This window comes from Pleuronectes platessa, chromosome 4 (genome assembly GCF_947347685.1).
Source record: "Pleuronectes platessa chromosome 4, fPlePla1.1, whole genome shotgun sequence".
NCBI classification, from domain to species: Eukaryota; Metazoa; Chordata; class Actinopteri; order Pleuronectiformes; family Pleuronectidae; genus Pleuronectes; species Pleuronectes platessa.
The window spans coordinates 14,315,952-14,332,829 of NC_070629.1; the positions used below are offsets into that span (position 1 = coordinate 14,315,952).

General features: G+C 44.6%; 1 protein-coding gene across 2 annotated transcripts in view; it reads left to right on the top strand.

Moving 5' to 3' along the window:
- The window catches only part of rtkna (rhotekin a), a 63,329-nt gene that overhangs the window by 11,422 nt on the left and 35,029 nt on the right, over positions 1 to 16,878 (top strand). The window contains exon 1 of one of the 2 annotated variants that reach the window (XM_053421591.1): positions 7,295 to 8,291. The exons of the other annotated variant lie outside the window; for it this stretch is intronic. Within the exon in view, the coding sequence (XP_053277566.1) occupies positions 8,196 to 8,291 (96 nt within the window). The 5' untranslated portion in view covers positions 7,295 to 8,195. Of the gene's footprint in view, positions 1 to 7,294; positions 8,292 to 16,878 lie in introns of those variants that run through there. 2 annotated transcript variants of the gene reach the window in all.

Sequence of the window (16,878 nt, forward strand, 5' to 3'; positions counted from 1 at the left end):
ACAGGCTCAGTCTGAATAGCGACTTTGTCTAGCTGTATGTGAGAATTGGGCGACTAGAGAAAGATGTTATCATATCTACATCAGGCCACATGTCAAACCTTTTCTGCTGTGTTTTAGTTTTATTCCAGTCTATACCCTTCATACCGTTCATTCACTATCCTTTTGTCCACATGTCACATGATCTGACTTGATTGTGAAATAGTCGGGAGCTGTGGCCTTTCTCCCAGAGGAATGCATTGTGAAACGATTCAATACTGATCCGAGCACCCATGCATCCGTGTATGTGTGCGTGGGAGTGCGTGATGGATAGGTGTACATGTTTGTTCCTGCACTATACGTTGCATTACAAAGTGATGAGTTCAAGCTGAGTCACCAACATGCCCACCACAGATGAACTCTATGTAATAGCCGGCTGTTTACTTGATGGATGTGTGTATAGGATCATGTTGCTCTTTCAGACCCTTTCAACCAGATCATTTTGTGCTGAACTGGGTCTCAATTCAAAAACTGTATCTTGAATAAATGGACAGTCTTTGCAGTGCGGTCTGGCCGGGCCATCGCTGGATGTTGTTGTGAAGAGGATGAGGGCGAAGGGGCAAAGCCACCAATGATGTCGCTCTCTGTTTTGATGATGCCGAACAGGTGTTTGACTTTATGAGAGCAGATGGGTCTATTATGCACGTCTGCCTTCCCTGCATGCCGCACTGTGTACTCCAGCCCCTGCCAGCGTGCCTGTGTTTTAATGTGTTTGTTTGCTGGGCCCGGTGGCAGACGCTGCGGTGTCAGATCTTGTTGTCTTTTTGTTTCTGCTGTCTAAGCAATTATTTTTCTATCCTCTCTGTTGCTAGTTTTTTCATCACCTCCAGAAAAAGAGAGGGATCGGCTCGTCTAGGTGTTTAACTCAAGTGGATTTGGAAATTTGATCAACCATATTTCATTTATTCTACATTTCTGACTTGCCTGCTTGCCTCCCAGTAGGTTAAAGCAATGTTTTCGAAACACTAAACACATACATTACAATATGGGGGAATATGCCGAACCGTGGATATCTCTGTGAGGGTACCTCAAAATATGAGGGACAGATGAAGTACTATTAAAAAACGTTACAACCTTTCATTATAGCCACATGAGGTTAAATGTCAGTCAGTGCCATATGTCCGCACTAAAACAGGTACGGCAGTCAGCATTTAATTGTGATATTGGCATCGAATTATTGAACATATTTAAAGGGTTTAAATTTGAAATAGTCTCGAGGCACACAGCAGTGTATACGACACCTACACAGCTGGCTTGTAACTGAATATGCCACAATATTTAGGGTTGTAATAATCATTATGCAGTACTATGTTAAACCCAACATACTGCCTGGATATACATTATGAGCGGCAAATTATTATATTTATAGGCAATATGTATTTTATTTTCACAGTTCATTGATTACTCCACCATTTGTCCAGATTGAGTCCAGGGAATTACCCAGAGTCATCGCCAGCAGCCGACTGCGAGATGTTTTCAGCTGCTCGACTAATTTGCATGACATCGTGTTAACCATGTAATAAACCACCCTCGCATCAATCTACTTGTAAAAGCAACTAAAGCATCAAGTCCGTGCTGAGTTTTACACCTCAACATGACGATTATTTCTCCCAAAACATCATTTAAAACACAAATATAGACTCAGATGGTTTCCCCGCAAATGTACATTCCGTACCGTGTTGAATCAGCTGTCCCTCTTCAGCCTTTGCTGGCAAAAACGTTAAAGCTGTAAAGAAGTTTATTCCTGTCAGTGTGAGACATGGCCTGCTCAACGTCGTCTCTGCAGATGTTTAGATTCCTATTGTTTCTGCAGATGTCTTACATTTTTCTCAGATGTCTTCCTTTTACTGCAAACTGCAGCTTCTTGCTGTGAACTCGTCTGTGAACTCATTCATTATGCTGTTGGAGACGTGACCTCATGGCAAATAAAACTACAGAAATTTCGTTTTTCAATTCTTGGTTATTTGTACATGGAACAATGTGGGTGATCTGTCCTGGTCTGTAAATTCTCTCCTCACTCACGTCTGTGAAACTCATCTTCCTGTCTGGTCCGAGTGAGAAACAAAGAGCTAGCGCGTTAACTCCCTGAACATTCGTTCCCTTTTTTCAGCGTCTGCTGATTACAGTTATTCAAGTTGACCAAACTAATGCACAAGACATCACATGGTGGCGGAGGTGGCTGTTCTACTGCTGCCGCCCTGCAGAGGGAGCCATTGCTCCATTTCAGAATGACGCCAATTGGAGACACAACTTTCTCTCCTCTAATTCATCTTTCCTTTTTTAATGACCTGACGTTCCATTTATATACGGCTTACAGTCATTAATAGTCCTTTCTGAAGGGCATGCAATTTTTAATAGTAAATGAATCGCCGCAGCGCACATATCCTCTTAAATCCACACAAATCCACTCTGCACAGCCTTCACCCCTGAGGGTAGAAATCAATGGAGATGAATTGCCTACTGAGTTGGTTTCTCTTCCACTGAGCCGCCCGGTCCTTCAGAATGATGATAGGCTGTAGTCTCCTGTGACTGGCTGAGGGAGCGTTCCTGAAAGTCAGCAATGATTCTGGGAGAAGGCCAGAGCTGCACTTCCTGCTCCTGACACGCTGAACCGCCTCTGTAGTGTTTCTCATGCAGGCCTGTTTCCCCCTCAGTACAACTTGAAGAATCACATTCCTGTAAATTAGGTAGTTAAAAAACACTGCCTGTTGTCTTCTTGCCGTGTGTGATGAGGCAGGCGAGCCCCTCTAGCTTCTCTCTCGCTGCATTATTATGAGCGTCTGTTTCATTCCTCAGCTTTTGATCATCTCTGGAGTGCAGTAGAACAACCTCCTCGACACACATCATCATAACAACCCCCCCCCCCCCGTCTACCTCATCTTTAAGCAGAAATTGGAACACTCAGACATAACAGACTGAATCTGATGCAGCTAATAACAAGGAAGAGCGTGGACGAGATTTACAGTGTCATTACTCCGTCTCTGTGTCTGAGTTATGACGGCGTGGCTGTCGGCGCAGGTTTTCCACGCTCTACATGACCTCCGGGGGAATTTCTCCATGATACGTCTGGTTTCACAGCTCGTCACGCGCTGCTGTCATCGAGTCGGGCAGATGTGACCCGACGCCTGCCGTAACACAGCCATGTAATTGAAGTCCTGTGATATTCAAAACTGTGGGGCTGACTTCTTTCTTTTTTTTTTTTTTCCATTTCTGAAGACTGACTTTCAAACTAACTGCTGGTTTTCCTTCACGTCTGTTCCTGTGCACAGTCACAGAAAGTTTTGTTTTATCTTTCAGAAACAGAATCCGAACACCTTCTGCAGACGTCCTTTTCATTTGTGACGCACGCCTTACAGATATTTGTACCCTGGCGCTTTGGCATATTCAATTTTAAGCCTAGGACTATAAATCAGTGGAAAAATACCCTTTTGCTCGTCGTCCTTGTACAAACAAACGCTCTGAGAAAGTGTGAAGCAGCAGGGAGGATGTTTGCGTGGAAGGCCATAATCAGGCAGACAAACCTTGATCAGCTGCATTTGTCCTGTATTTTCAGAGCATTTGTGTGAGTGTTTGTTTATCCCTGGTTGTGTATTTGTGTATGTAAGTGTGGGCTTCTGTCTGTGTTTGTCAGTGAGTGGGAGTCGTGGTGTGGGTGGGGTTCAGTTTTCAGATTGGGTCGAGATGAGATGACAGTCAGGAGTCTTTGTTGTGGCTTGGAGGCCCAGCTTGCCTGGAGCCGTCTTGTGTTTCCCTGCAGTGCATTGGACCGAGGGCAGGTTTTTAACCTTTAGCACAGACTACTCAGTCCTGAAGATAGAAAGCTGGCTTATATATCTGAGCCAATGACATAATGCTGATTAGTAGTGAGAAAATTTGATTTGTATGACAATCATCATCAGTTTTTCCTTTCTTTACTCTTGAAGGTATCAGATGGATCTTCTGAGGATTTTGTCTCTCTGTATACTGGCTGTCTCAAATCACTATTTCTGTCATTTCTGCCACCGGTGGTAAAAAAAGATTAGTGGTATTACCTGTCTTTGTACGAACAGGCTTTCAACACAATTAGCATTGCACGCTACTCTGCTTCTTCTCTGACCTTAAATAGCCCAAATATCTCCACACTATCGAATTCTTCTGACCCTTCTTTTTAACAATGTCCTCGTCCTTTGAGCCTTGGGCTGTGTCCGTTGGGCCGTCTTCTTCGGTACCGCTGTCGCTGGAGTTTTCGTAAACAAATTCTGTCACTCCCACTCCTGACGTACTGGTGTGCACGGCTGCAGGAGCCCAAACATTAGCACGTGTGCTGCTGCCGGCTGCTTCTCCTACAATCTGTGCTGTGTGTGTTTACTTAACCTGACGTGGCTGGAACTCTATTCCAGCCACCTGATTGCCATAATTACCTTATCTTTATTGCCCAGCCCTGCAAACAGGTGTTAAACAATCTCCAACTTACAAAAACTACCTTGGAAAAGAAGTTGATTCATGTTGTTGTTGTTGTTTTGTGATGTTCACATTACAGATGGTTCAGGTTAACATTAAGTGTTTTAGACATTCAAGCAAAACTGGGTTAAAATAATCAGATTTATCAAATTTTCTTCCATAGTAAGCAATTACTTTGATAAGTAAGTTATCATAGGTAATTAAAAAAAGTGCAACAAGATTAAGAGTCATTCCGGCTGCCCTCTTTATTTCTGTCAGAGTGAGCTTTGCTTTGAGATAAATTCTAACATCATCTGCAAACATTCGAACAATGCCAATGCTCCGAGGACTGTTTCTTTACCAGGGTTGGTTTAGCATGAGTTTTGTCATTGGGCAAGTATTGGGCAAAGTACAATTTTGACCTAATGATGGCACTAGAGCAAAAGTCAAGAGACCACCAAATGATTCAAATGGGAAAAAGAATGTGTGTAGTTTACCAAATCTAATCGCAATACTTTCAAAAGTTACCGAAATCCAATAATACAGAGGTGATAGTGGGGAAGAGAGAGAGAATTATTATCCTTTATCTTTTCTGACTTTTACTTTAATTAGTCATCTATTTTAAGACACAAATTCTCTGGAGTCCAGTTGTCTGGATAGTATTTCCTTCCTTTCTTCCTCGATCCAGTGTCCACAGAGTCACCACTGTCCATCTGAATGGACTGAAAATGAATGATTTAGAATATACAAACATAGATCGATAGAACAAATATAGATCGGGTCATACCTTTCTTCCTCCACTGGAAACACTGCATATATCATCCTCGGGTACAGCTCCACCAGCTGACCCTCATCTCTCACTCCAGCATGTTTCCTCCAGCTGATAAGGTGTATGGACAGGAAGTTTTCCATATTCCTCCACACATCCGTTCAGAAACAAGAAGGCCACCGGGCATTGTCTTGAAACCCTTTCAGAAGCTGTTACGCAAGGGTCAGCCTGTGTGTGTGTTTGGAGGGAGGGATTTTATCCAGTTTTTTTAATCTTTTCATGTAACAAGTGTTTTTTCTCTCGGCGCTCCATTTAATCTTCTGTGTTTTGATCAAACCTCCAAGTTGCCGTCGGATTAACTGATTGTGTAATGTATTGGTTTCATTCCTCCCTCATGGCAGCCAATTAGCACATCTGGCTCTGCAGTCAGATCAGGCCTGCAGTCACAAGCTGCTAATCCACCGTCCCATCAGGTAATCGGCATTTAACACAGCCAAAAACCCCAAACGCTTCTTTCTCCACCAACCACTAATCTTTTGTCTCGGTATAACTGAGTTTTCCTTGTCCTCTGTGGCTCGGGGAGCAAGAAGCATGCGATGCTCCGTGTTCGAGCTGGTCGCCCGCCTGCCTGCCCTGTCATTGAGATAATAGCTGTTTTCTGTTCTGTTTTGTTCAGCCTCTAGGCTTTTGTTGCAAGGTGTCAGTCTGTGTGTTTTACTGCATTGTGATTTACCTGCAGCACATTCTGCTTCAAAGTACTGCTCCGGGTGCAAAAGAGAGACTAAAGACAGTTAAGTGGATAAAGTGAAATTTGGAATGATAAAATATTGTCTTGTTGCTTATTTATGATCATGATCTATTAATGAGAAAAGATAAATAATCGCTTCATTAAAGGAGTCAAGCCTGTTTCTTTCCCAGTTAAGCCCCATGTTCCCGGTGTTTGAGCTCTGCAGCGTGCCAGATCGACTTTCAGGAGGGATCGCTCGGATATGAATCTCCTCAGTCACTTGTGAAACAAGTGCAAACACACTCGTACAAAGGCCCCAGAATGTTTTGCAAGCACCCCTAACCCTCCCTCTGTGTATCCACCTCAACTATTTCTCTTTCCACCTCAAGAACAATAAATCTCCTCTCATACTGTGTGTGCGCGTTGGCGCCTGTGACAGATTAGCCTGGTGATTGAAAGTCTCGAGGGCGGAGGCCTTTCTTGGGGAAATGACCCGGTTTGTGACTGGCACCCCTGGCTCCTCTCCTCCTCCGAGGTGAAAGGGCTTTACAGCTCCTTTGTTTTCCCTGTTTGCTTGTGTAAAAGAGTTTAGAGGGACAGTGAGCCACATGGGCTTCTAGTCCCAAGTGACACGTGAAAGCGAAGATACAAATCCTTAACCATCCATTCACATACACACTCTGAAAGCAGCTGATCCCCTCCAGTGCTTCCAGTGTTTTTTAAATACCTGAAGAATGTGTTTGCATCGTCATTAATGAAGCTCAGTGTGATTTCCTGTTGTGGGGGGGGCTCGGTCTTACCCACACCTCAACAAACATCTCTCACACACAGCAGCTGTATCAGGTCCAGGATTTTAACATGCTGGAGAGGTTTCTGCCCTCATGTATAGTCTGAAGAGCAGAGGCATATAGGCTGTAAACCAATATTTCCCAAGAGGACGGGAGCAGGATCACCAGTGGACATGAAGTAAATATAGAATTCTCTTGTTTTGAGGACAGGAAACTGTCAACCAAACAGCTGGAGGCATGTGAAAGACTGACCTTGACCTCTTTTTTTCTGTAACATCTGTAACATCTAATTTCTGGACTGCTAAATGAGAATTTGGGAGGTGATGTTTTTGTTGGATGTGGTGAGAATTGCCAAGAGAGGACGAATGTTAAATATTTAAAAGGCTAAGTGATAAAAGATTGAAACGATCAGAGACACTGGGGATCTGTGTCATGAAATATGTATTTGAATTGGCCCAATGTTTGCGACCCTGTGACCCACTAAAACACATGTTTTCTTACCCTGTCGGAATTTTAGCGCTCTCACTTTATCCGTTTGTGACAAGCATCAGATTGAGACTTTTTAATTGTCTCACCCCAATATGATATGTTTGTTTTCTTTGTTTATCACACCTAGACGTTGTTCTGGGTCAGACCAGTGTTAGATAACATCTCAGGCTGTTCATTTTCACTCCCGTTGGGGGGAGAGTCAGCTGCCAGGGGTCTAATTTCTCCTTTTACCATGAAGCCAGTAAAAAAAAGACAAGAACAAAGCCCTCCACCCCTCTATGCTTGTGTGGTGCTGCGGTATTTGATATTTGTTTGTTTTAGAGGGGCGTGGGTACGGTTACAGTTCTATGTCTCCCCTCTTTCTTCTTTTTTCTTTCCTTTTTTTAAGTTCATTACCATCACCAGAGGCGCCTCGTAGGGGTTAATTCAGCGCCGGGTCGGAGAGCGTCAGGGCGCGCACAGTGGGCTGGTTGTGCCGATCACTCCCCGCAGAGGCGATGCCCTTTTGTGGAGAGTCTCTTGTCACCGAGAGGACACACGGCATTCACAATCAGGACACGCGGACACAAAGAGAAGAAGTCCATTTTTAAAAGGCTCCATTCTTCCCCCGCTGCCGCTGGGTGTTGACTGTGGGTGTTTGAGAGGATCTTTGTTGCGCGGAGAAAAGTAAAGAAGAATAATACGCGCCGTGAACGGGATGGGCTGGGGGGGATTTTATGGACAGGGTTACTACAGTGCAGCTGATGCTGTCATCCACCACACCTCTGTCTGCTTTTCTCGGAGGTACTCCTCTAGTTTGGATGAGGAGCGGAACTTTTACGCACGGTTTTACGCACTGATTTTTCAACTCTCGACTTAACAGAAGACTGTCACGATGAAGTGTTTCACTCCGGTACCTGCAGGAGAGCAGATTCAGCCCGATCATTAATACAAGGCAGAATTAAAGTTGTGGATTTTTGCCTGAAGGATGCCCGTTGATAAATTCGCAAACATGGAGGAAAAACTGTGGATATTGGAGGATCTGAACATGATGTACATCCGTCAGATTGCATTGAGTTTACAGGTAAAAGTTCATTTCTCTACACTTGTCTCTGACCCTCTGCTCACGTTTTTGTTGCTTTTGTCAATATACTCTCAAAGTTGTGGGGTGTGACAGTTGAGGAAGTGAGTGATCATGTCTCCAACTGTTGTCCTTTCTTTTTTAGGGATTGATTGGTTTTTTGGACATCCTGCCTGATTACAATAGGGGTCCTGATATAACTGAAATCTATTTTCAGACATGCCTTTCCTCCTAAAGTACAGTGCATCACTGTGTCACTGCCTGCAGCTGTGCCTCAGCTTGGTGTGATGCTGGTCGCAGAATCTCTCTGTGACCGGTCGAGCTGGTGGTCTCTAACCTTTACAGCAAAGTTCTCACTGATGGCAAAATAAGAAAACAAGGCTGCATGCCTCCACATCTCCCTCTCTGTTTCTCTGTTTCCAACTGGGTTCATACACAGTTAAGGGGTGCTGCACATATGGTGTTCATAAGTCCCTATGGGAGTGTGTGTTCATGCATCTGTTTGTGTGTGTATTTGTGTGTGTGTGTGTGTGTACACTGTACACAGTGTGTGTGTACTGTTCTGAGAAAGGATTCCATCCAAAAGGTTTATTATTTATGCAACATTTTCCCACATTTCTTCAGCAAATCTTCACATCTCTCCTAACGTTAATAGTTGCAGATGAAATATGTGTCTGTCTCATTCTTAACAAAATCCAGGTGAAGAGGAAACACATTGGAAAAGTGGCAGGAATTTCAAAGGAGAAATTCTAATATACTTTATTTTCTGGCCCCCTAATCTGAAAATAGCTCGTCTGTCTGTGCTGCAGCTGTTCAGAGATGTAAAAACTGTTTTCTTTCTCACTGTGTAAACTGAAGGATGCTCCAAAAGGTCTGGAGCCGCTTGACACGAGGGCCGTGTACAAGATGTGGTATCACTCACTGGTCTCATTGGTGGTGTGTGGTACCTGCGAGCAGTTTGGCACTGTTTCATGTGTGAGGTGTTGCTTTGTTACAAATGCCAAAGTGTCACAGAGAGTACCAGGCTTTGGAATAGCACAAGAGGAGATATGTGATGATGAAATAACAGACACACACACACCCTTCAGCTTATGTAGTTTGTATGAAGTCTAATCATTTCTGTTTCTTTCTTAGATGGTATGCTTCACTTTTTAATCTCAAATAACACTTTAGAGCCACTTGTGCTCAAGGATTCAGTTTTAAAGTGATTATCCGGAGGTGTTTGTAGTCATGATTGTCGAGACACAAACCAGCTATCACAAGGTCCTTCTCACTAACGAGTTGATCAGTTACTAATCAGTTTATTACTTTCTGTCACAGGGCCTTCTTTGATCTAGAACCAGATCAGCTGACATGGTGGCACTTTGTCAGATTATTGAATTTTCTGCATTACGTAGGAACGCAGATATCAGGCCCCTCTCCCATCCGGAGCCCTTTGTGCATTCAAGCATTTTCTGCTCCTTGTCTGATAGCTGTAAATTACATTACAAGGCCAGGAATGTGTAATAACAAGATGATGAGCCCCTTTATTAGCCATGTGGGAAAACTATCTTGTCACTTCTCCACCCCCCAATCCCAGGGAGTTCAGGAGACAGGGTCGACACTTCCACAACAAGTGACAAATTTCAGGTCGTTGAGTTTGTGCTCGTCTTCAGCTCACGAGTTGTTTTGCTGGTAAACACTCGCTTGTTTTCTCACATGCTCGCTCACTGAAGTCACTTTCTCTTCCCTCCCTCCCTCCCCCCAGGTCTCCTCTGCCTGGGTGGGTTTATGAGACAGGGATTCTTTGTATGTGGCGGAGCTGCACAGCCTACAGTCTAGCTGTAACTTCAGCGTGCTAGGGATGCTTTCTGCTGCAGGGACTTTTCATAAACGCCCTGCTGGATCATCGCAACTCACACTGTGAACCTCCTTGTGCTTGGTCCTGCAGGAAACGTACAGTAGCCTCAATTCAAAAATCTCTCCCAACCCCTGCACATGCATGCTCATATACTGTCTGTAAAGTGGTGCAACTTTTTCTCCGTGAAGGCCATCTTAGAAGTGAGAAGCTTCTTAATTTTTTTATTTTTTAAAGCGAGAACATCATGCATGTCCTGAGGTTCCAGCATTCCTCAGGCTTTTATAATTGCTGTGTCAGGCAGGGGCAGAGAGGGAGAGAGAGCCGTCTCTGTATTATTTTCAAGCCCAGAAGGATGTAACTTTTCTGTTGTTCAGGTTTTAACAAGTCTGTTATAATAGGAGTGACTGCATTCTTGGCCCCACAGCTCTGTTTTCCTTCGCTCTTCCCCTCCTCTCTTCGGAGGCCCATCATACAGCCGCTGCATTTCAGAAGCAGAAGTGTTAAAGATTGTATACAGGGGAGAGGTGGCTGGGAAACAGGAAATGGTCATGTGCAATTACTGTTTCCCACCGGGAGATACAACATGATGTCACTGAACCCACTGCCATTAATAGATATAGATTATACACACCACTTCCTGTTGACACAGATCCGGATACACTCAGCGGTTGTTTCTTTTCATATACTTTTATATTTAATGCCTCCCTGTTCTCCGCTGCTCTCTTATCCTTCTTCAGCTCCCCGGGATCGGTCCCTCTGTCCTGTCTCTCTCCTGCCCATTGATAGCCAGAGGGCCGTAGATGGACACTTTTCCCTGGTCTAATTTTAGCCCCCAGACTGGCCTTGACTTCATAGATCGTGACTTTGCCAGTTAAACATTGACATTCGTGAAGGGTTTTTTCGAGGTCATTCATTTTATACCCGAGTTATAAAAGCAGGATTTGTGCTGGGAATGCCATCCTGTAGGCCAGTCATTGTTTGCTGACGTACAATACTTTCTCTGTGTGTGAGTGTGCGTGTGCGTGTGCGTGCGTGGACCTCACTGGATCAGAGTCACCCAGTCCTAATCTGAAGGAGTTGAGCTCAGGGTACTAAACTGCTACCGATCATATCAATGATATCATCTGATGACAGATTAAATAGATGTTATGGAACAACTGCTGGCCCGACGGTAGCTCTTCCTCTCACCCTGGTTGACTGTGAGCTCAGGTTGGAGTTTCTTGCCGCCTCACCCAGGACTCAAGTTTGACCTCTCACACGCTCCCAAACCCTAAACTTAGCTGAGGCCATACCTCGGATAGTTCTGCGGATTCTAGACCCCACAGGCAGGCATTAAATATCCAGTGGCTGGTATTCACGCAGCCTGATCCCACACCAGTGGTCAAGCTGCCTGGGCCATTTGATTCAGTATCATAGAACAATGCCTGCCCTTCGAGATCAGTGTCCTTTTCAAACTGCACTGACATAACTGCGATTGAAATATCTACTTATATATCCTCCAAATGTTTTTTTGTTGGCAGCACGGTGGCATGGTAGTTAACCTTGTTGCCTTACAGCAAGAATGTTCCCTGGTTGAATCCCGGTTCGGCAAAGGTCCTTCTGTGATTACTCAGGCTTACTCCCACGAGTCCAATGATATGCAGGTTGGGGTGCAACCCACCTCTCTGGGTATAGGCTCCCCCCACCTCTCTGGGTAAGGCTCCCTCCACGACCCTCAAAAGGATAAGTGGTATGGATGATTGATGGATTGACGTTTGTTGTCATGTGTCTCAAGTGGCTAAATTACTCTTTCCCAAAAGCCTTCAGTGTATCAGCTCTGCTAACAGATATTTTTCAGCTCACTCTCATCAGACTTCAAATATCTCATGCTTTCTAAATGTAGGAGGTCCTGGCGGGGCAAAGGCCAAATTGACAGCAGTTAATCCCTGCCTGCTGTAGGACAATTGACCAGTATCTCCTTGTGCACTGAGGTTTGACTCATGAAGCTGTACCCTGATGATGAATTTCCAGTGAGAGCAAAGGTTAATCCTATTTTTACCGAAATAGCAAAACAGAGTATTTAAAGTTTAGAGTCAGTCCCATGGCTTAAATCTGGATTTGGCATGCAATTTCATTTGTAATATTTTAATCCTGGTTCTCATTTGCCGACCGACCAGGACCTTTCTGTGTGTGTATTGCATGTTAATTCTTCCCTTGTCTGCGTCGGTTTTCTCCCACAGTCCAAAGACATGCAGCTTACTTTATTCGGAAATTTTAGTGTGAGCATTGATGGTTGTTTGTCTCTGTAGCTGCTTTCAGACATGCACTGAGCTCCAGAGGGGGGTGTATGTGAGGACGCAAATGTCCAAGTCAGTTGCTCTGCGCATTTTTTGGAACTTTTCCTGCCAGCCCCCTAGTAAAATGTCCCGGAGATGTCTGAGTAAGCCCATTGGAGAATACAGCAGAAAAAAGGAAATTCCGCGAGTGAGTGGGCGTGTTGATGACATTTCTGAAAAAGATGTACACGTTGAGATACAGATGGATGAAGATGTCAACTCGGAAAGACAAAGAGATTCAAGAGCCTTTGGTAATACAGTCCGATGCCGGCGTCGCTGTGCTGTGAACAAAACCTGCCTGACCCTGACAAGCTCCTGCTGCGTTCCTCATGTGAAGTGCAAACTCCAGAGAATATCCGGAACCAGAATTCATCTGTCTGAAAACAGCTTAAATGTCAACCCTGTGGTGGATGGACCCCACTTAGCTCTCAATGTCCGCTGATTGGCTCCAGACCCTGAAAGGATAAGCAGTCTGTATGGATCTATGGATGTTTTAATCCCACTTTTCCTGTTCTTGCCTTTTTCCACCATCTTCTTCATTTATCATTCTCACCATCAATTTAAGCATTCTTCGTTATTGCCAATTTCTTCCTTCCTCGCGATGAATGAATCCTCTCATTATCGATATATCCCTCCATGAAAAACCAGTAAGTCAGCGGTTAAAATGTGTGTATGTGCCTCTGCAGGAGTGTGTTAGTTCAGCTGTGAGGTTGTTTAAGTAGCCTAAGTTACACCAGACCTGCCCGCCGCATTGGAAGGTGTGCTAAAGCTAACAGCTCTCGCTCTCCTGTGACACAGGATACACAGTCGTGTCCGAGCCAACGCACATTCCTCCACAACGAACCACTTCATCGCACAACGCTCCCTGCTGAGCTCGTCTCTGTGTGTGTCCGTGTGCCTCCGACCGTGTGTGTGAGTAAATAGTGAGTGCACGTGTAACAAGCCAATACTGTAAGCCAAAGCATCGTGCGAGAGAGTCATTAGGTTTATCACCCAGACTTTCATGCTGAATGCGAATGGGCTTTTCTCATTTGTTTTGCATAAGCCGGAGGAGTGTCCTACAGTAGCGGGAAATCCTTAAGTAGTTAATGTAAATACCCAGGTTTATTTACTTGTAGCTATTATGTACATGGGTTTTAGTCCGTTTACAGTGTGTGTTTTTGTTAGCGTGTGTTTGGCATCAGCACCACGAATAGCTACAGTAGGTTCCAGGCTTTCCAGCGCCGTATGCCAAAATCAAACACGGTGTGTGTAAAGTAGAGGTAAAAGGAGGCTTTGTATCACATCACACACACCCAGCGCTGCCTACTAAACCCTCCTCTCCTTCTTGGAACCACACATCGAGCTTCCTGAGCCTCAGCCATCCCTCTCCCAGCCAACATTAAGTCTGCTAACCACAGTCCAAACCATCTGGCTTTCCCCCGCTTCACCTCTTCACCCAACGCCTCACCCACTCACCCCCCTCCGGTGCCGCATACTCCCCGTCCGTATACCTCAGGCCTCACACCAGCCATCGCCCCCATACAGCAGCTAGGAGGAGCGGCGCAGGTCTCTGAATGGGCGCTCTGTGTGAGCAGGAACCAGTTAGATGCGGCGGCCTCAGCCAGCTTCCTTCAAAAAACAGGAGACGCGAGCCAGGAGAGCGAGAAGGAGAAAACACAGAGACAAGCCGAGAGGTGCTGTTGTTGGAACGTCAGCCCCGACTCCCTACACCTTCCCTTTGTCAATCACTTCCCCCTCCACACTATCTCTGCCTGAAACTATTCGATAATTCCACTCTGCCGTTATCTCACCTTTCGGCCTTAATTTCCACACACATTTATCTCACCCTTCAGCGTCACCTTCCTTTAATCCTCCTCCACACTTTCTGCTCTCACCTGCAGATGCACAGAGACACTTTTTTTTTTACTGTTCAAAGCTAATCTTTTTTTGTAGCTTCTCAGAAAATTGGAACCATTTAAGCTATTTGAATTAACTGCAGGCCTTATTCAAATCGGCACAGATTGGATGTAAAGCAAGGCTTAATGTAGCATGTCAGCAGCTCACGAGTCGCTGTTTTCAAAGGGAGATATTAAAACGTTGTATTCCTTTGTAAAACATCTGAGCGTGAGATGCAGCTGCTGGTGCAGGCCTTTTAATCAGATGACAGTTTTTTTTAAACACACATTGCATTTAAAAGATCATTTGGTAACGTGTTTAATTGAGCCTGTAGATGTTGCCTTTGCGTTTTTTACCATATGGATGCAATTTAGGCTCACGTCTGTGTGATCTATTTGTGCACGTTCCAGCTTGTGAGATACACTCTGCACAGTGCACATGATTGTGGGCATGTTTATGGTTCGTGCTGCAACTTTATTGATCTTTGATGAGGCTTATTTACTGTATGTGGGGGGCATTTTATGTGTACATGAATATATTCAGTCTATTTCTGTATGTTTATCTCCATCTGTTTGATCTCTGATCCTGCTAACCATCGCTGCACGCATGCAAAGAAAAACCGCCATGCAACAAAGTATATGGAAGACAGAGAGGCGTAGGGCGAGTACGAAGCTTTCAAAAAACAATTGCAGCAAGAGGGCGACTGACTTATCAGTATTCCTATATCATCAGCTGATATCAGCCTCTCAGAGTCATATCGGTGAATATAGACATTGGCCAGAAATTAGCTGATATATTCATTTCAAAGTATTTCTTCTGATAGCAGCTGAGACTGTTGTAATTTATCAAATAATTTAGTTGAAAGTTGATCAACACGAATGGGCCACCAGGTTGACTACACTGGTGATTTCTGCAATTTAAGCAGGGATCTATATTATATCGGCATCCATGCTTGCCTTTAATTGCGTAAATGACAACTTTTCTTTTCCAGAATAAACCACGCTGAAAAGATTTGACTTATTTGACTTATTTTTTGTTTCTTTTATCAAGTGAAATATCAATCCCCAAAATGTTTTACTCAATAATATCAGTATTGGCATCGGCCCCTGGAAATCCATAGCGGTCGGGCTCTAATTGCGACCATTAAAACAATCCAGTCCCCAGTGCTTGTTCCTCTGGTAGCATCAATAGCTCCACCAGCAACCACCAACTGTAACCTCAAAGTTTGTGTCCTTTGGTGCAACATGACTGTGTGTTCATTGTGCAGTTAAGCAGCAAGCCAAAGTGTCTAATTGAATCACTGCACACTGCAGGAACCTTGGCCGCCGAGTTCAGCCTTGCACGTGTGTGTCACTGGCGGGTGTGTGTGTTTGGCAGGAGGAACGACTCTGTCAGCGTTTGGAGGGCTGCCTTCTGACCATCTGAGATTCTGCTTTCATCAAGGACAAGACAGGATCCCTCCTCTTTTTCATATATGATGTAAGGATGTTGTTTGGTCTTTGTCTCCGTGTCTAATATCCCAAGCCTCTGTAAGAGACCCAGCAACATCACATGTTGAAAATGTTGGATTAAACTTAAAGCATGAGCAAGCCAAGCAGATGGCCTCAAAGCATCTAACAAAAGCCCAGAAAGGCAAGACGAGACCTCTGTTGGTGGAGGCCTGGCCTTGAGAAGATGGATGACTTTGCTGTTAAGGAATATCTACATGCCAAAGGCGAACTGACATGGGGGAATTCCAGGGTTTGGAGGCAGGTCAAGCAGGAGCCGGGGCTTACGGCTGGGGTAGATCTGAGGCCTAAGGTTTCTGAAAGGGGCCTCTTGTTGTGGTATGAGGTGTTGAGAGGCATGGCCGAGCTGTTCCACCACCCAAAACAACTGCCCCCTCCTCAAAAAAGCAGCCTCTCTGTCTCACCATGATGAGATCAGTGGAGCAAACAGCTCGAGCTGGAGGATGTCATGTTTAGGGCTCGAGGGTCAAAAGCTCAAGAGTGAGATTTAAAGAACAATGAAAGTTGGATAAATTTGGCACTTGTGCTTTTTTTCCCTGCTTCCTCAATACACCAAAACTAACATTAGCACACATGCACATTTGACTCTGTTACCCTCAATCTCCTGCTTCACCTTCTCCATTAGCAAAGCTATTAACCAAAAGCCTCAACAGAGTGGAAAGGTGTCCATGTGGCAGTGTATGTGTTTCTAATCCGGTCATCATTAGGAAATGAAAAGGTTAATCCACCTCATCTTCACTGGGGCGGACTAAGAACCTGGACAGGGATTCCTATAGAGCAGTGACCGCACACTTTTAGAATGGCTCAGGTTCCGGAGGTTAATTTTCCATTTATTTTCTCGTTAACGTTTCAGGAAATTCTTATAATAAACCAGGCCGACCAGCTACGAGATGACTCGTGACCATAAAACATTTGATTCAGAGCCATAATTGGAAAACGGGAAAAAAGGTAGAGGTACAAGACCTTGTTCATAATTATTTTAAGCGTGAAGGAACTACGCATCCCATAAATATTGCAAATGGTCCCTTACAAAAACATCTTCTTGATTT